Genomic DNA, 21,306 nt, shown 5'->3' on the forward strand with positions numbered 1-21,306 from the left:
AGACTGTCCTTTAAAAGGACTTTAATGCAATTTAATGTAAGCAGTTGGTAGATACTTCAGATCTTTGGAATGGTGTGAAAGGTAAGATTAGTGTATACAATGAACTAGACTCAAAGAGTTTAAGATGTAATAGTAGCTACCACATATAGGGAACTTATAATGTGCTAGGCTTTATATAATTTATAATTTTCATAACATTTTTACAAGATAGATTTTTTAAATGTCTGTTTTTATAGATATAATCATTTTGCCCCCCCCCCCAAAAAAATCAATAACACTGCAAATGACAGAGCTATGTTGTGGAATAAGGATTTTAACTTCTGCCTTCACATGCTAAATAAATTGCATTTTATACCACATTCTAGTCATAGACAGAAGAATAAAATCTGAAGTATACTTTGAGTCAAGTTAAAAAATCAACTATATCCCCATGGTTTCATGATGGACACCACATTCTTGTTTAGGCATACCTGGAAGGGGGGCACAGAAAGTGTCTATTGCCAACCATATCTTTTCTTTTCTTTTTTTAATCAGAAAAACAAAAGCTCTAAAGCTGTCCCTTTGGCTAAAATTCTTTAATGTAGCCACTCTAGCTTCATAGGTTTAAAATGTGAAAATTTGGCTTTCCCAGGTTTAATAGCACAGACGTCAAGCAAAGGAGGTTTTAGCATTGATGTTGGGTGAAGAAACCTATAAAGTTGGCTACAGAATATTAGGAGAGTTTTCAAAGTCGGTTAGAAAAAGACAGTAATAGAGTTTTGAGTAACAACAGAAACAATTTCAGTGTCATAACCATAGGAGGCTTGTGAAATATTCATCATAGGAGACAAAAAATTTATGAAATAGTTGCAGCATTTTATGTTTTACCTTCAGATATCTAAAGGGGAAGTCAGTGGTTGAGCTGAAAACATCTTGTTCTTATTATAACAAATTGCTATGCTGTTTAAGTTTCAGTAGTAAAAAAAAAAAAAAAAAAAAAAAGCTTTGTTTATTCTGTTGTTCATAATGTGTGCTGTGAAAGGAAGCCAAAATAGCCATTTAAAGGGGAATTTGATAAACAGTGTACATAACATATCTTAAACAAAATGTCCTACTGAAGCTTGCAAAGAAAATGATAGGTAAAAGAGCAAAGCAAATGCTTGTTAGAATTATGGAAAGCCCTTTTGTCTTTGCCTTTTATCTTGTGAGTGCAGGCAGTTAATTTAAGAGTAATCTAAATAAGTGAGTAAGATTTATCTTTTGTCAAATTTATTTTTCTATGTTTTGAGTGAGTCAGTTCTTAGAATTTCAACATATTAGTGACTACATATGCAAAAACAAATATAAAAATATAAAACTCAATTCAATTTAAGGCTACCTTCATATATTTGTTATTGATTCATATTGTTGTAGAATCTCTTTCAATGACTTAAAAGTTATATTCTAAAAAGAAGAAAATATGTTTTGAGATCTGAGAAGCCTGTGTGGAAATGTCTGCTCCAGGACTGACTACCTCTAGACCTTAATGATACTTATCACAAAATTGCATAGAGTTTAAATTAAAATATATGTAGAATCTCCAGTAACTATTAATTCCCTTTTCTCTAAATACTATGATGTGATCTCTCAGATATAACAACTCATGGAAATAATCATTGTGATTCAGAAAAGTACACAAGTCTATCAGTGAGCAGACTTGGTCCCTAAACTTGTTTTTGCAGCAACTGAACAAATGAGTTTGCTTTTTCTTTTTAAATTCTTTAATTAAATAACCTATCTTTTAAATTACTTCGAATGTAGGTTTTGCTATTGTAATACAGAGACCCAAAATGCCAGTGGCTTAAACTAAGATAGACATCTATTTATCTTTAACATAAAAACCTGCAATTAGGCAATGCAGGGTTGACATGGTAGTTCCCTGGTTAGGAGATTGAGCCTCTATTTTGTTTTGTTACTATATTTCATCCTCATGGTCCTATATGTTTTATCCATCATTCCCTTGTTGGCACTGCAGCCAAAGTAAAAAGTCAGCGAGGGGGAGAGCATGACTCCTACCCCTCTTTTAAGGACATGATCAGAAATGTGCACATATCACTTTCACTGACATGCTGTTGGCTACTAATTCTGTAGCTATTCCTAGCGGCAAGAGAATCCAGAAGTGCAATATTTATGTGGGCAGTCATATGTCCAGATAAAATTTATGTTATTATGTAAGAAAGAAAAAAGAAATACTGGGGGACACCCTGCAGTTTCTGCCATCCCAGTCAATCATGCAAAATGTATAAACATTATAATTTAGGTAAAGGCAATCTGATAAGTTTTTTTAAATGAACTTTTAGATTGTTTACTAATACTTGATTGTGCTGAATTTTTCAACATTGACCCCCTGTAAATAATGTCAAAAAGTCTCAAAACTTTAATTTGATTAAACTTGAATAGATTCATTAGTGGGGATATTTAATGACCATATTGATGAAACACAACAAGTCAGTTTTCTATTGTAGGCATTAGCTAGAGTAGTCATAGCAGCCTCTCTTATCTCACCCTTGCCTCCCTTAAGCAATCATTTTGTAACAACCTACTGTTCAATATGTAATAAGACAAGATTTAAGACAAATACAGCACTAACATATACAAAGAAATGTCTTTTTAAAAAGGCTTCTCTAACCCATGCCATGATTATAAAAAAAAAAAAAAATTTTTTTGGAATTATTCTATTGGGTTGTTTTAGGCTCTAGTCTCCAAGCTACACAACCCAGAATTGGTCTCATCATTTGCTCTTTCTGAGTGTTTTCCATTGTTGTCCTTCCTTTGCCTTGCTCATTCTACAGCAGTCAGAAGCAGTGTTGCTTCAGCCAACCGTCCAATAACCTTCTCAAACGGGGCTGTGCCTGTGCTATCAGCAAGCCAGTGATACAAGGGGCTCTGATGGGTGGGCCACTTGTGTTGGGTGGCAAACAATGTATACATTTCTTCCCTTTTGTCATTATTTCATCCAATGAAATATGTATTGAGTAGCTAAGTCTCTGTCAGTGTACCAAGTTTTAGAGATGAAATAGGGAACCAAATAAGATAGTATCTCTGTTCTTGTTGACCTTGGAGTCTAATGAGAGGCAGACATTATTCTGAGAAATATCGCACATCAGTGTCCAATTAGAATGTGATCAGTGTTACAAAGAGATACATAGGAGATGTGTGGGGTCAGAAAGGCTTTGCTAAATGAAGAGATGCTAAAATAAAATTTGGAGGATGAATTAGAATTAATTAGGTAAAGATAGTGAGAGAGAAGGAGGGACTGAAAACATGTTTTAGTTACAGAGAGGAGCTTACATAAAGGTCCTGTGATGGGAAATTAGGTACTAAAAGTCCAGGAACTAAAATCAGGCCAGTGTGCCTGGAATGAGCAATTAACCTGGAGAAAAAGATAGGTGACGGTCACTACAGGGCCATATTGTTCATGATAAAGTTGTGCGGTTTTTTTAAGTCCACACAGTAATGAAAATATTGGAGTGCTTGAGCAGGAGAATAACATGCTAAAATCTTTCTTTTTAAAAGAACCTCTCAAACAATGGACTTAAGATAAGTAGGCCCTGTGTAAGAAACCATGGGGACCAGGTGGGAGGCTATCACAGTTGTTTAGGCAAGAGGAAAAGTGGTGGACCAAAGTATTGGAACTTGGGAGATGCATAGAGAAGTAAGCAAGATTTAGTAAGTAAAACTGATATGGCTTAGTGATGAATTGAATCTGTAGGGTGATGGAATAGAAGGTATTAACTATTGCAGATATCTCCCATTCTTCCCCCCTCCCAACCTTTGCCCACCTCCACCCAGCCCCTGGCTCCCTCTCCCGTAGAACTGGGTTGATGATGATGATGTATATCCTGAGTTAGAAAGACTGGGCTTAAAGAAGAAACACATTTCGGGTATATTTTATAAGTTAACTAGAGGTTCGGTGAACGAATTCAGGCACCAGTGGGGTCCCTTGGCCTGGCCTGTGGTATCAGGCCAAAACTGGCTCTCCAACATCCCCTGAGAGGTCCCGGATTGTGATAGAGCACAGGCCAGGATGAGGAACCCCACTGGTGCACAACTGGGGCCGGGGAGGGACGCAGGAGGTTGGCCAGCTGGGGAGGGACCACAAGAGGGCTCCAGGGCATGTCTGGCTCATCTCTCTCAGTCCCAACTGGCCGGACCCCAGCAGTAAGCTAACCTATTGGTTGAAGCATCTGCCCCCTGGTGGTCAGTGCACATCATAGTGATTGGTTGACCAGTCGACTGTCTGCTCCCTGGTGGTCAGTGCACATCATAGTGAGCGGCTGAGTAGCCTTAGCATATCATTAGCATATTATGCTTCGATTGGTTGAAAGGACGACCGGAGGACCAGACACTTAGCATATTAGGATGAGATAACCTGAAGAGGAAATATTTATAATGCAAAGAAGAGAGTCTAAGAATAAAAATTTGGCAAATGTGAAATTTTATTTTCTAGAAAGAAGAGATTACAAAAGAAATTGAGAAGAAAAGGCTAAGGATATAGGAAGAATCCCAAGAAGATATGGCTTCATGGGAGCTAAAAAAATAAATAAATATTGAGCAAGTGAGTTAGTTAATGGTGTTAATTGTTGCTGACAACTCAAGTTAAATCAAACAAGAAAAATGTCCATTGAATTTTTTAGGAAAGACTTGAACATAATTGATATATATATTTGTGTGTTGCTACTTAAAGTAATAAGGTTGATGATGTTAAATGGCTAATGTCTGGGGGAGAAAGGTGGGGATTTTCAGAAGTTAAATTTTTCTTGTCAAAGATTTATTTTACTTCCATTCCTGTGTCTTGATGCAGTTTACTGTAGAAGCATAATCCATGAATGCTAAACACAATTTAGAGTTCCCCAATTTTATATCCACTTTATTTATCTTATTATTGAAATACAGCTGTTTTTAATAGGCCCACAAGAATGCATACTGAGTTGTTTAAAAACTTAAACACTTTTTTTTTCACAATAACTTTTTCAGTCTTCCAAATGGTTATTAATGATTTGGGGTTTGTTACTATCAGTGGCAGATCCTCTAATTTTCTATCATTATCTTGTTATGAAAGCTATAAAGGAACATTGCTAACTGTGTTGGACTTGTGCTTTGTTTTCTGTTTTTTTAAAAAATATTCCTTATGGATCTCAATCCTCTAAACAACTAAATAGTAAAAGCAGAAGCCTGCACTCTAATAGGGTCGGTTATGAGCAACACTCACACCAGCTCTCTGGCGTCCTCTTTATAGGGCAGTCAAAGCCAGCCCCAGTGACCAATGGAGAAAGGGATGTAAGAAGCAAGAGAGATGCTTCAGTTTAGGAGAAATACAAAATGGTGCGAGTATTTATTTCCACGGAGTAAGTAGAAAGAATAAATTAGCAAGTCATTAGTAAAATATTCTAAACAGCAGTTGAACATAGCTAAAAGGCATGGGCCCAAAGCTTTGAAAATGGACTGAGGTGGCTTGCAAGATAAAGAGTTGTAGAGAACAGTTTGGCTGTGTTAATGGCTAAGAATTTGCACTCAGAAATATTTATTTTTCCCTTTAACAACTGCTATATTTGATGTTAAAATTAACCAAATTATTTGTTTTTCTATAAATAAATGGATGAGCATACTAAATATTACATTCCTATTAGACTCAATGATTTTTAATTGATGTGAGTATAAACATCAAGTCTGAACTATCCTAATGAGGTATCATTAACTATCAATAGACCATCATCACAGGTGGAGACATAGCACAAAGAAAATGTCACTTATCTTGTCAGTACAAAACAAACTTCAGTGGATATGCCTTATTCTTATTGACCCATTCTTATAAGGGGCACAAACAATATGAAAAAGAAATGCATAAATAAATCTCCAAATTGCATTTCATTTGACTCTTCTTTCTCTACTCATTTCAAATCTTTTATCAGAAATATGAAACAAGTAATAAAACTGAAGGAAGATACATTAAACTCAAATCATTTCCTTCTTCTCTGGAGGGAGAATTGGAAGGAGTGCAAATAAAAGTGAAATAAAGGCTACATGGAAAGCCCACGTATATGCAAGCCAATTCTCTTTAGTGGAGAGCAGTCCTAATTCCCAATGTAGTTAAGTAGATATTTTCTTGGCATGAAATTATGAAATATTTCAGTTGGAAGTGACCTTGGTGATCATATACTCTAGCTTCTTCATTGTACACACAGGGTAGTTCCTTCAGCACTAAGAACACCGAGTTCTCATGAAGTAAGTGATTGCTGATTCAGTAAAGGAATCCAACTCCTGCCCCTGCCCCATAGGGAAACTGATTTTCCTTTGCATGCTGCCACTTGCCAGTTTTTCAAATGGCAATCACTTTGTGTTTTCCTGTTTTTTAAGCAATAACTATCAGTTGTGCCCCTTGCATCAGGGACTACTTGTGTGAAATAAACTCGGTATGCATAGATGAAAGGCGCAGTGCTCCTGCCTTTGAGAAGCTGAGGGTAGAGGGAGGATTAGCGTAGCAGGGGTCCTCAAACTTTTTAAACAGGGGCCAGTCCACTGTCCCTCAGGCTGTTGGAGGGCCGGACTATAGTTTAAAAAAAAAACTAGTCGGCTGCTAAGCAACAGGCAGCAGCGGCAAAAATACCCGGCGGGCTGGATAAATGTTTTGGGCCGCATGTGGCCCGCCGGCCAGTTTGAGGACCCCTGGGTGTGTTCTAAGAATGAGCAATCCTGATGGCCAGAACATAGGAGTAATGAAGAGAATTAAGAAGATATGGAGAGGGTATGCTGTGGTAGGAGTTGAGTTGGAAAAGATTTGTGATCCTACAGCCTGGTGTGCCAATCAAAGGAGTTTAGACCTTATCCAGGGAGCCACTAAAAGTCTGTAGCCAGGGAGTGTCTTAGGCAACACTGGCGTTATGGTGAAGAGACTGGATGCATTTGTATCTCTCGTCAGCAGGAGTTGATGAAAAGAGGAAGTAAGTTGTCCACCAAACTTTTGAGGGGGGCAAGGGCCTAAAACAATTACTGAGAGACCTGGGAATTCCCAGTATCTCTCAATGGGGAGAATCTCCAGAAGATTCTTTTTTTAAAATTTTTAATTTATTTTTATTGAATGCATTGGAGTGACATTGGTTAATACAATTACATAGGTTTCAGGTGTACAATTCTACAATACATCATCTGTACATTGTATTGTATGTTTACCACCCCACGCCAGGTCTCCTTCCATCATCCTTTATCCCCCTTTACCTCCCTGAAGATTCTTTACAGGTGACAATTGCTAACACCTGAGCTTTAACTTAGTGAAGAAACTAATGTGTAAGGGAACTAGTCACAACTGGGAGATTCCAAATGATAAGAGAATTCCCTAAGCCTGTACCTTGTCTCACCCAATGGTGTCTGGTTTCATGTTGTATGAAACATCTGCAGGTAGCAAACCAAAGATTGAATTATATATATATATATATATATATATATATATATATATATATATTGTATTTGCATGAAAACTGGAAATGAAGTATACCTAATATGAAGATGAAAATATGATTTTAAAAATAAATAAATAAGTATAAAGTAAAACATGCAAAATGATAAATACATGAAAGGCAAAGTTACCATTTTACCAATAAAAAATACAACTAAGAAGAATTAGTTGGTACCATTTCAAAAACTCTTAATGAATAGGATCCTAATGCTTTGAACAATAATTCTACATTCTTTTAGCATTCCGGCCTAATTTGGCTTTTATACTGTACCTAGTTTTTACTATACAAAGTTAACTTCATTGTTGTCCCTAGACACTTTTGTAAATAGTTTGAAATTCTCAAAGTTTTAATAATTTCAGTTAAATGGGAGTTACTAGTATTTTTAATACGAGTACTTGAATTCTAATTATGTCCCCAAATTGTGCTTTGGATTTTTTTTTCATTGAATCTCAATTGAATTCACCATTATAGGTGATGGTATGGAAAATGTATCTTTATGAGACTATGTGCTGGGATTTAGTATCTATTCAAAAAAGATGAAATGATTTTAGGAAGCAGTTAGATAATTAAGCTGGTTTTGGTAACATGTTCTAACACCTAATGGACATCATTAAAAATAAACTGAGAGAATCAACTTTCTCATTACCATTTCTTTTCTCAAATTCACAGAATGGTCATTCTGCTATATGCTCAAGAGTTTTTAAATGATAATGGAAAGTCTCTTATTGCAAATTCTAGGATTACTGAAAAATAAAACCCACACAGATTTTTCATTATTGTTCCTTTCCTTAAATTCAAAGAATGTTCATGTTATTATATGCCCAATAGCTTCTAAATTATTATTAAAGGGAGTATTTTATTACTAATTTGTAGGATTACTTGAATCACAGCTACCATTAAAATGTATAGGAAAACTCAAGCTAGCTCTTACAATATACCATTTCAGCTAAATAGGTTGGTATATGTTCTTACAAACACACAGTCACTATAGTGAATAAAATTACAATGTATATTATTGTTTGAATTGAGATGTTCAGTGGACTATGTGCAAAATATCCACATTTTCCAATTAAAAGACACAGTAGTAAGCACATGAAAGAAACAATTACTGTAATGTTCTATAATGGAATGAAAAAACAAATGTTTTTACACAATTTCAAAAATATAATCTATGGGGGGAGTGGAATCAAATGTCAAAAATATAATCTACGTGGGAGAAAACCCAGGCACCCACAAGGAGAAGCAGCGTGGGCTAGACCACCTCTTTCGAAGCCAAACATACCTAAAACACGCCCAGGAAATGCCATGGAGCTGCCTTCTTTTTCATCAAAGGCAGAGTCTGCCATTCACCATCTTAGTGAATTCATAACAGGTATAGCATGTATGGCCCAGATGCCAGTGGATTAGACAAACCCATGTCATATACCTGGTCTGAGATCTGGGGAAGTCTGGCTCAGTGGTCAGAAAACTGCGGCTCGCGAGCCACATGCGGCTCTTTGACCCCTTGAGTGTGGCCACGACGTTTCAATCGCACTGTACATGCGCGCCCGCACGTGGTATTTTGTGGAAGAGCCACACTCAAGGGGCCGCAGTTTGCCGACCACTGGTCTGGCTGAACTGCAGCCTCTTCCTTCTGTTAAGCGTTTGATGGTAGAGCAGGGTCTGGTCTGAGATCTGTCTCAGGATTAGGTTCATCTAATCCCACAACATGTCTAGATCCCCTGATCACAGTAGCTAAATCTCTATGCCTATCTATCTTAAATTGTATATATTAAACTTTATCTCTTAATAATGTTTCTTCTTATACTGTGGCCTGAGGTCACCAAACTAGAATAGTTCTACCCCTCAGGACTCTCACCTTGAGTTTAAAATGGCTCTTTCCTGCCAATGACAGCATGAGTCAAGCTGAGACTGTCCCTATTCTTTCCTTCACTAGACCACCAGGGCTCTGACCCTGAGAACAAAAATGAAACGGAGCATTTTCTAGTTATCTAAGAGTTTTTATTCACTCAAAGCTGTAGAAGAAATCAACACTTGTACTTCACAGCATTCTGAAAAACTGTCCAAGAGTTATAAATTACATTTAATTTTGACTCTACACAAAGGTTTTTTTCCTCCCTAAAGGCGAAACCAACACAAAAATGTGTCTTGGGGACTACTTTACTTCTACGTTGACTGTATATTAACAATCCTATATATCACTTTTATTAATCTTTTTGTAATGAGCAGAATTTTTAAAGTAGAAGATATGGTAGATTTGTCACAAGAAAATGAAACATTCTGTATTTCAGGCTATTACTTTTGTTCTTGCTTTGCAATTACAAAATAGACATTTTGTCAAATGTCCACAGACTCTATGGTTTGACAAATGGTATTTTACTGCCTGCCCTTCTCTAAGACATTTTTACCATTTTCATTGTTCTAAAACATGTCATTCATAAGGGAGAACTCTAATAGAAAAATGTATCACACAAAATAAATAACAAAACCTCCAATTCTAAACTAGCTTAAACATATAAGGCTTCATGACAACCTGTCAACTTCACTATCATTGACGGTTTTGTTACACATTCTTTTGGAGTGCTTTGTGATGAATTTGAAGATCACATTGTTCATTTGACTACCTCTTTCTTTGTCTCTTCCCCCTTCTACCCTTCCCCTCTCCCCCACCACACACCAAAAAAGGCAATTAAGCAAGGTTATAATTCTAAGTATCTCACAGCTATAAAAAGAAGTGACATTTATTTCAGTCTGAGAACTTGATGGAATAAGCACATAAAGGATAAAAGTTTCACATCAAGCAAACTTCCTCTCTACTGCAAGTGGGTCAGGTAACAAGAAGATAAATAAAATGCAGAAATTAAACTAATGGCATAAGATTAATCAAAAAGCAATAATTACATTCTAATTTCATGAGGGTAGGGGACTCATAGTATCTACATTCACTGGAAAATATCCCAAACAAGGCTCTCTGAGGAGGCCACAAACTCCTCACCAAGTCACCCTTGCTGAATAATTGAAGCAACCTGGGGCTTCTCTGTACACTTAGAATACCTTTTTGTATACTTACCAGAAAATGTTAACCTCTGGATTTCCTAACAAACATTGTTAATCTGAAGCAAGAATTTTCACTAGCAGATAACAGTGATAAATGAAACTGAGAAAAACATACACTGAGCTTGGAAATTTCCACACGAAAATAACAATTCCTATCTAGATTACAACCCAGGCTCCCTTTTGGGTGGTATTCTTGGTTTGTCTGACTTCTTAACCTCTGAGCATCAGATGGCCTGACTTTTCTTTTGTTTCGTATTGTCCAGATCTGGATAAAGAGGAAATTAATTTCTTAAGACTTCTCTTTAATCCTTCTGTCTTTCTTTATCTGCTCTGTAACAGCTTTAAAATGAGCCCATCACAATAGCTATTTTACAATGGGTAACCTGTCTCTCAGTGACATTATCTGGAATGGCTGACTTAAGCAAAGTAATTTATCTGCCTCACAGAGGTTCTGTTTCCTCCCTTTCCATTGATCAGTAATTCATTCTTATTCAACCAACATACAGTGTTTCTACAGAAGTGTGCATTCTTTTATCTGCACTGGCTTTTTAGGCCATTATCACCTTCATGGAAAGATCAACTTACCTGGCACACACCATCTCCTGGACCTGCCACTTCCAACAGGCCTCCCACAGCCTTTTCTGTTGTATAGTATTTCATCTCAGTTTTGGCCTTAATGATTCCATCACAGTAGACATGGACACTGATGGAGCCAGCAGGAAAATCTTATCAAACACAAAAATAGAGTTAGGAGCTGAGTATATAATACCTGTCTCACATTATTATACCTCTTAGAGAATATGAAGGAAGGCTTTAAGAATTCATAATAATTTTACTAACTTCTGGCACTGATATTTTCCTTTTTATCCTTACAAGTTAGAAATCACATAATAGAATGTACAATTTTAGACTTGTTAAAAAAAACTTACAACACATGGTAAAAGTATAATAAAAGTAAAGCACTAAGTCCTTTCTCCCTAACTACTAATTTCCATTAAAAAAAATCTGTGATCATCTTTAAATAATAGTTTATAATTTAGAACAGTAAAGTTGCTCATAAAAAGGTGTTTTTTTACTACTCTTATGACGAAAATTTCCATAAATTATAGACAAGTTTCTCAAAATTGTCTTTGAACAGAGAAAGAATAGAGTCAATTGAAATTATAGAACTTCTATTCAATTGATTATAATGAAAAACCTTTGGGAATGCAAGATTTAACGCCCTATTATTTAAGTACTAGTTACACCATACATTTATCTAAAGTCTTTTGTGAACATCCTGTTTAAAGTGGTTGACATTCTTCATTGTGAATTCTGATCTAACACACTAACAGTTAAAGTTACCTAAGAATTTTGGACTTCCCGTGAAAGAATAACAATAAACAGTCATTTCAATAGCAAAGTCATTGTGTTTTATTGAAACAAAAGTAAACAAGATTTATCTTTAAATTCATTTCCAGAACATTCTTTAAAAACTTTCACTCTTTCTTCTGGAATCATTTTCCAAATTCTTCTGGGAAAATTTTGTCATCTAAACATCTGGGGTTTGTAATAAGCCATTAAGAACAAGACTAAAAAGCTAGTTATAACCCTAATCCCCGAATGAAGCTTTGACTATTTAAAAGTTCTTAAGGTTTAAGCATTAATTTTACTTTATCTCCCAAAGTAAAGGATCTTATAATATTGCTCGAGGTAATCTAAAGCCCACAAAAGCAATCTTAAGCTTAGCTAGATGAAGAACTGAAATTTCCTCTTGCCATATTGCTTGACTAGACACTTAACCTATATTATAAAGGAAAAGCTCTCTCTTCCTAAAGTATCTGTCCAATAGAGAATGAAAGAGAATTAACAACAAAAGACTGAAAGTTGTAAAGTGCATCTCTTCACCTACAGCCATACACATATGGTGACAGGGGTTCTGGAATTTTTGGAGTCAAATGAAATCAATCTCAGTAAATTTCATAAGGATGATTTTGAATGAAGAAATTGATTTTGTTTATCAGAAAAGAGATTAGGAGTTTTACAATGGGGTGGTGGTGTTGCCTTTCTGAAAGAAAGTCAGGTGATAAATGATAAGAGAGATAAGGTCAGATTTACTTTCTAGGTCTTCGATATAGAATACTAAAATATTCTAGAATAGAGGATTAAAATGAACTCATTTGTTTCTGATATCTGGAGCCATTAGTTGACTCAAAACTTTGCCATTAGATCTACTGATAATGATGCTGACTTTGAAGTAATCCTCCGAAGAGATGTCCTTTGAAGTACTGTATCTGCTGCGTACATTTTCATATCTATTGAATGTCAGTGGTTAAATAAGACCTAATTACCATTTCCATATGGATTCATCTGCTTGGGAGGGCCTCCTTCAGAAGGTATTTCTGAATTGGCCTTTTTTGTGAACAATACCCATATGGCTTGAGCATTATTATACATTAACTTTGGGCACCATGGTGTCTACATTTTATAGCTCTTCAATGAAAATAAAGTCAATTACTTTAAAGATTCAAATAGGAGAGAGGAAAAGTGAGTTCTGGTATTTATAATCTAAAGTAGGCAATTCACATTTAACACAGGAGGCACACACAAAGATAGGCCAAAGTCTCCAACCAAGCAAGGGTATAGGAGTCAGTGATGAAGAAGCAAAAAGGCTTACAATGGAAGAAAAACAATAGAACTCCTTGCCCTCATCAGGCATAGATACACAATGAAGTACACTTAAGGAGGAGAAGTGGTGTTAAAATATTCTACTTAAATTTCAAATCTCAAGTTCTAGGCTCTTCAAGAGTCTTTGTCAACCTTTCCTGTCTCTGTGATTTAAGTGGTCTGTCCTTCCATCTGAAAGATCAATTAAAGTAACTTACGGACGATATAATCCAAAAGTATTTCTTGAAAGTCAGAATTACATTCACTAATTCCATTTAAAAGGATATTTCACAAACCCATTAATTTAAAAGTGTTTCACTTTCTATATTTCCATTGTATGAGAAGCTGTGTTCCTTTGTGAACCAATTTTAGCCCATATCACATGGTAAACCTTAAATACACCTACCAAAGGTTTCCATGGAAACTGAAATCAACATGACTCTTTTGATTAGAACAGTATAATTAAATAAATGCTGGTAGCTTTAAAACCTTGGTCGTGCTAAGAATTAATATAAGTTTTATATATGTTAAAATCATATTCCTGAAGATCATATAGAACAATTTCATATTGTTATTTTTATAAACAGGTTCAGGTTAATATTTGGTACATCCTAAAGTATTTTTCATCTTTTTAAAATGAAATATGATGTTATAATTTATATTATTCAGAACTCAGTTTTCTAATTAATAAATAGATTCTATGTTATTATGGATTCATTTTATGTTATTTTCAACTTTTAATTGGTTGTCCCCGTGTTGTATAATATATTTTTCTGGCTGAGCTGCAGGTACTAGAGGAATACCCTCTTCCTTCTGAGCAAGAATTAGTTAATATTTCTAGTTTAAAGCTTTAACATGTAGTTTTGGCTTAAACTGGACTACAGTAAATTTAAATTCTTCCAGCACAAAACAGTTTTTCTCTGAGACAAACCTGTGGATAACATTAGGAAGGTTCGGTTTTTAGAAAAGAAAATAATTACAAATGTATCAGGTTATTGAGCTGAGAGGGAGAAGGCAAAATTTAGAAGATATTTTCTCAAGTGAAAAAATCCAGTTAATATTTATAGGTATGTCAGAAGGGAAAGAACAAGAGAATCTTAGGATTTCTTCCCTGTGTAGCACATTGTACTTTCATATAATTTTGTTATTCTCTGAATTGTTACAAAGTTAGAAAGAAACATACTTTAAAAAGAACATTAATATGGCTTAGTGTTGGGTTGAAGAGAGAGAAATCTGAGGCCCATGTATTTTATATGCCTCAATGTTAGAGACTAGTAATACACACACACACACACACACACACACACACACATTTAGATGGTTAGGAGCAGGTATCCAAACAAAGAAAATAGAGTATTTGGTCTTAGGGGTAACCTTTTCAACCAGAAATGCTTTGCCTACCCCAATGTCTATTATCTTCTTCCGTTTCGAAGGAGATTTTGATTTTCTTTTGTTGTTGCAGGACACAGTTCCATCCAACTAAAAAGACTGGATTTTCTACTCTTCCTTTCGGCTAGATATGACCTTGGGATTAAGTTCTGGCTAATAGGAAATTTATTATTATTTGTTATTATTTAATGAAACCTTCATTTCTTTATCCCAGTGGTTTGCTGAGAAACTGACTCTCCAGAAGGATAGAAAAAAAAAAAAAAAAAAAAAAGAAGCCCTGGTATTTAGATTTGCCCATATCTGTGGTGTAAATACTTACACTATGACTGATTTCAAGCTACCAACATGTTATGGACTGTATGGTATGCTCCACACCCAAATTCTTATGTTGAAGCCCTAACCCCTAATGCACTGTATTTGGAGGTGAAGACTTAAGGATGTAATTAAGGTTAAATAAGGTGATAAAAGTGGGGGCCTTATCTAGTAAGACTGGCATTCTTATAAGAAGAGGGGGAGATACCAGAGAAAAGGTGCGTGGAGAAAAGGCCATATTTACATAGAGGTGGTGGCCGTCTGCAAGCCAAGGAAGGAGATTTTGCCATAAACCACCTGTTGGCCTGTTGACCATAAACTCCGAGCCTCCAGAGCTGTGAGAAAATAGATTTCTGTTGGTTAAGCCATCCAGTCTGTGGTATTTTGTTAGGAAAGTTTGAAAAGTTTAAAAGTGGTGTAACTGAATATGTATTCAGGAAGAGATACAGAAAATTGGCTCTACCAATCCAGTATGAAATGGTCCCAGCATACCACTACTTCATCAGATGGCTCTGAACATGGGTGTGACGGCAAAGTCTTTGGAGCCATCTTGTTCCATAATAATTATGGCCACACCCTAGGACTGTGGAGTGGTGACTAGAAATAAGCCTGTGTCCTGGGCAGTACTGTGAAGCTGCCATATAGTCCTCAACACAAACCAGATTTACGTAGGAAACTCTGGTTACAGCACAAGAGAACATTTATAGGAAGCAAGCCACATTTTAAGTCATGACTGATTAACTCGGTCCAATGTTCAAAACTCAAGTCACATGAGCATGTTTTCTAAGCTGAAAAGATACTGGACAGATAGGGGCCTCCTCTGGACACTGATGCTTCCATATTCTTTAAAAGAATTCTGAGAGCAGGAGGGGTTCTTGATATGCTTCCTCTTTAACTTTTGACCGCTCCATTTTAACTTGGTATTCGAAAAAGTACAGAATAATGTTTTAAAGATGATGTGGGAAACTGATTGAGATTATTTCCTGAGTTGGAAGTCACCAATGGGTGCAGGGATTATATATGAGATGAAATAGAGTTGGGAGCTCTCCTGAGCATGATTCCTCAGGGTAAAAGGGGACAAACCATTTTGCTAGTTATTATATCAAGAAATATAAACAGAGGACTAAGAGATGAGAGGGGCAATATGAGGTATGCAATATTTATAAAGAAAGATGAACCCCTCAATTCTCTTCCCTATGGAAGTATTTATTTATTTAATTTATCTTTATTGTTGAAAGTATTACAGATGTCCATTTTTCCCCCATTACCCCTTCCATCCTGAACCCATCACCACCCCCCAACCCAGGTCTTTTTAAATGGGTTTACCAGACCCCTTCCTGTGTTTAAGGGAATTGCTAGAGGGAGAGATTGACACTTTGTTCCTCCATTGGATGTCTGTTTAAGTGTGGTCTTATATCTTATCTTTTTATCTAAAAAAAAATCCCTTAAGTAAGTACTTGAAATGTAAGTAGATAAGTCATTTTATCAATAAGAAAATTGTGGCACAGAACAAAGTTACCCAGGAAATGGCTCCGCACAGAATAAAGACAGCTATCTTGGTCACTAGTTTGTTTCTTTGGCTACGTGCAGATTCTGGACCAGTCATTAGCCTTTAAGAGCATGCTGGGCACTCTCTCTTACTCCACAATTGGTGTAGAGAAAAAGAAAGCCTATTGTACAGTCAGTGCTTTTCAACTGAACTTCCTGAGATGATGGGAATGTTCTAATAAATCATTTGAAATGTGATTAGTGCAACTGAGGGACTGAATTTTAAATTTTGTTTAATTAAAGTAAATTAAAGTTTCAAAAACCAGATGTGGCCAGTGGCTATAGTATTGGCCAGCACAGCTACAAAGCATACTTACTCCAGATCCATAAATACATCATGACATCAATTTACTAGGTGTTAGCTAGCATTTAAAACAATGAAAATAAATACAATCCCTGGTTCTCTGATTATAATGCCCAGTGCATGTTCTTGCATGTTGTTGACTTTTTCATTATTGCTCTTAACATATTAGCCAGAGTTATTTAAAATTCTCTGTCTGATAACATCTGTGCCACAACTAAATCTGGTTTGATGTTTGCTTTCTCTCTTTAGACTAATGTTATTTCTTGGCTTTTGGCATGACTTGTAATTTCTCATTGCAAACCACAAGATTGCGTCAGGTATAAGGAATGAAGTCAGTAGGCATGCAATGAGAACATACAGTAATCTGGCTAGGAGTTGGGCTGTATTTAATATTTGCTGTAACTGTACATATCAGAAATTTCAAATTCCTCTACTGTCCTTGTTTTTGTCCTCCCTCTTGACTTGTGTTTCCCTAAGTGCTCTTCCTCAGAAAGATTCTGCATTTTGCATTACTGTCAACCATAATGCATTGTCATTAGACTGAAGCCTGCAGAGTGGCGCTGGTGGTCAGGCTGAGGGAGGGGAAGCTTTCTAATCTTATAATTCAGTCGCTTAAGGGGCCCAAGTCTCTTGGTTTTGACCTTCACAGATGTTTCCTCCCCACTTCCAGAAAGACCAGAGAGGGTACAATGGGGTGCATGCCCTTTCCCAGCTGGGATAAAACTTTGGGAAAGTGGTTTCTTCTGTAGAGCAGCCTTCGTTATGGAGAATGTACTTGGAGTATTTCACCATGATGATCCTTCCTCTGGCCTGGCAGAGCCTCCGGAAGATCTCAGATCTTCACGTTGAGAAACCGTGAGGTTCCTGGAGGTAAAGCTCACCAAAGTATAGGTGCCTCACACAACTACAGTCCCCAGGAGATTCTTACTCTCAAACTGGTCCACTCTCAGCCACCAGAATTTCATCAAAATTACCGTGGAAGTGCTCCTACTAGTTTCTGGCTCTAGTGACTTCTGCTCCAGGAAAGCAGATCTTGAATATCACTCTCTTGATGTACTTTTCTCTCCAAATTTTGGGACAGTGGTTTGCCCTGCAGCCATAGTTCTCAATGAACTCAGAAAAAGTTATTTATTTTCCGTTTGTTTGACTTTTTCTTATTGTAGAATGCGAGTGAGAATATCAAAGTTCTACATGACAGGGGTAACTACTATTAGTCTAACTATTGCTTTTAAAACCTTTGTTTTAGTTATGGGTTTATGCATATGTACTGGCTCATGATATAAAATGTAGTTCTCACTAGGGCTCAGGAAATTTTAAGGAACAGTGCCATGAGGAAGAGAAAATAAAATTCTGAGGCCATTTCTGCTGAGACATGTCCCATACATATTCCCACATATACTCATGGAATCAGTCTATATATTCCTACATAGCACATAGCAATTAAAATTTCATAAGAAAATCTTTCATTAATTTATAGAATATACCAGTTGAAAGAAAGACTTGGAGAGGTTTAATTAGCTTAACTAGCAAATAGTGGTTTGTTTAGTTTTGCTACAAACTTGCTGTTTAACTATATAGACATATTACGAACTAGTATATTTTGGAAAATATAGACTATTAGCTTTCTGCTTTGCTGAAAAACATTTGAACTTTGACATGCTTTACTCTTTGCATTGCTCTTAGCTACTAGGTAAACTGAATATAAAAATCTTTTATTAAAATTCTCATAAAATGTTAATGTAAGTAATTTTATTTGACATTTTGGTCTGCTATTTGTGAAATATTATCTAAGTTCTTCTTAATTTGCTAAATTGATTTTTTTAGTGATTTTAGTCTAGCTAGATTTAGTTTAAACTCCAAAACTAATTAGTTAGAAATTATTCTTCATTACATCATTTAGAGCTGTGGCATAGGAAGTAATGGTCTTTGCAAGAGAAACAAAGAGAGAGTTCTTTCTCATTTCATTTCTGCACATCTTTGTCCATGAGAGGAAGCAGTATCTACAATGTTATAAATGCTTGGCAGTCTTTCCTTTCTATAATTGAACTCCCACTTCGGCTGTGCAAGGAAATCCACAGAGGGGACACATGCTTTTCGTAACAGCTACATAAAAACCTCAGGATGCATTTGATATAGTCTTTAATTTTAAATATTTTTACATTTCTGAATTTATAGTAAGATTACATATTTTTTACTTTAAAATATTTTATGAAGTTCACATTTATAAAGTTTTATAAGGTAATATTATTCTGATTATAAAAAGATAAATTAAAAAAACAAGTAGTCCTACAATTTATATCAAAACATTCTGAAATTAATATAGTAGCTTTTAATTTAGTACAATTATCATGGCCTGTGTGGATATTCCATCTGATACTACTTATCGGGTGCAAGCAAAGTTGCATAATGAAATGGTTAGCTTCATAAATTAAATAAGGAAAAGAAGGGACAATTGTATATAGAAATGTTAGCATGATGACAAAATAGTGAGAAAGATTTATGCTTTCCAAAACAACCAAAAATATACTCAGGAGCATGACACACAAAAAGACAGAGAGTGGGAGGAAGAGAGGAAGAGGAGAGAGAGAGGAGCAAAAAAAATTTCAAAGTTCATAATGAACATCTAAATATCTACTAGTCCTATTACAATAAAGCTGATGATTTTAGCTGCATATACACTAGCTGGTGTATATTTGAGTGCTCTCTGCTGACACATATAAGAACATGTGATGTTACTGGATGCCATTTCACAACATGGTACACAAGCTAATTTCTCATAATTTACACATTTGTACTTTTGCAAATTCAGATTAATAGTGAAAGTTGAGCACAGGAAACACCTGCAGAACAGTATTAGTTTCTGAAGGGAAGTGAAACCATTTATCATAAATTTATTGAAAGAAATTCAGGATGATGTTTTATATTTATTAAAGCATAAAAGAATTTCTTACCTAAAGCTTTCATACACCAGACAGATTTATTCCAAAGGGCTGGCCGTGTTCTAACGCATTTATTATTTGACGCAAATTCAACTTCCACCATATCACCAATTACTTCATCTCTCAAAATAATAAATATTTCACCAGGATTCTATAAGATGAAAAATAAAACTCAATTAAGCATTTGAAAATGTTTACATTAACTAAATAACCTGTTATGTTCATTAATGACAGAGGTTGCACGTGGTCATTATATGTCTTCTATCATGTCCATATTTTCAACCATATTTAGAAATGAAATATATAAATATGATTCTCACTATATTTTGAGTTTACGGACTTGGTGTCTGTTGAACACTCAATTTTTCTCCCCAATACCATACTTTACAACTGAAAAAGTAGTGAGAACATAGCTGCTCCCTTTTCCTCTTGCCTCTTCCCTGTGTGTGGCTCTGTATCTCAGGGCAGTGAGCATCACTTCACAGACCTCCAGAGAGCTGCAATTCAATGGCTAAACAAACCCTTTTTCCAAGTCTTTTTCCTCTACCTTTCTAGAACTTGATGTATTTCTCTATAAATAAAATGACTGAACATTTAAATATGCTTTGTAAAAATTTAAATATAATTTTTTTTAGAAAGAAACAATAGTTTTAAATCTTACCTGAAAAAGATTCTCTTGTTAGTCTATTTATGATAGTTATCAATGAAGGTTATTGAGTTGACTAAAGGTTATAAAACTGAAAGCCTAAAGATTTTTATTAAGGTGGAAAAGCTAATTCTATGTGCATAATATAATAAGGGTTACTGAAAACCTCTTGGAATTATTTTAAATTAGGGATGAGAAGATTAACATTAATACAGAGAAAAAATAAATGAATATTTATTAAACATCTATTTTATACTGAAAATTATTCTAAGCACACTTATATAAAGATTTTTTAAAATCCCAACCAGAACATACACACACAAATACATACATGCAAATAAGTGCACACATGAAAACCAGAATGAAAACTATTATATTTCCCTTTTCTGAATAGGGTAACCAACTCACAGAGTTAACCTGAGATGAATCAGAACAACCCAAATTCAAAATCGGCACTATTTTTTACATCATGCTGTTTAACCCTTCAAAATAACTAAAATGAAATAGTATTTTTATGATTATCCCAGATATTACTCTTCAAAGGCTTTCTTCAAAGTCCAACTAAACTTAAGTTCCTCACAAAATAAACAGGAGCCTCTTATAAAGTTGTGATTACCCAAAAGTCATTAATTACAAAGTTGCCTTATTTAAATGTTATCTCCCTAAGCAAAAATCAACCACCAACAAAGCTTACATATTTAATGCTCTGTACCAAAGAGTTTGTACAAATTCCTTGATGTTACAAAATCTTTTCAGCTGACACACATCCACTTTGGGCATTTCCACCAGCACCCAGTGCTCCCAAATATTTTCCCATAGGCTATTTTGATCTAAATATCTCCTCACCAATTAAATTGCACATCAAGAAAAGATCCCACCTGGCTGGTGTGGCTCACCAGTCTATGAACCAGAAGGTCACAGTTCGATTCCCTGTCAGGGCACATGCTCGGGCTGTGGGCTCGATCCCAAGTAGGGGGCATGCATGAGGCAGCC

The 21,306-nt window shown here is 35.5% G+C and overlaps 1 protein-coding gene across 2 annotated transcripts in view; it reads right to left on the reverse strand.

Moving 5' to 3' along the window:
• BANK1 (B cell scaffold protein with ankyrin repeats 1) overlaps positions 1 to 21,306 on the reverse strand; it is a 330,602-nt gene that overhangs the window by 203,283 nt on the left and 106,013 nt on the right. For both annotated transcript variants that reach the window (XM_070392081.1, XM_070392074.1), the window contains exons 4-5: positions 19,680 to 19,818; positions 11,115 to 11,254 (exon numbers count right to left, since the gene is read on the reverse strand). In XM_070392081.1, coding sequence (XP_070248182.1) covers positions 11,115 to 11,254; positions 19,680 to 19,818 — 279 coding nt within the window. The remainder of the gene's footprint in view (positions 1 to 11,114; positions 11,255 to 19,679; positions 19,819 to 21,306) is intronic.

Source organism: Myotis yumanensis, unplaced genomic scaffold (assembly GCF_028538775.1).
Source record: "Myotis yumanensis isolate MYYU_CA2020_CCGP unplaced genomic scaffold, mMyoYum1.0.hap1 SCAF_1, whole genome shotgun sequence".
Taxonomy (NCBI): domain Eukaryota; kingdom Metazoa; phylum Chordata; class Mammalia; order Chiroptera; family Vespertilionidae; genus Myotis; species Myotis yumanensis.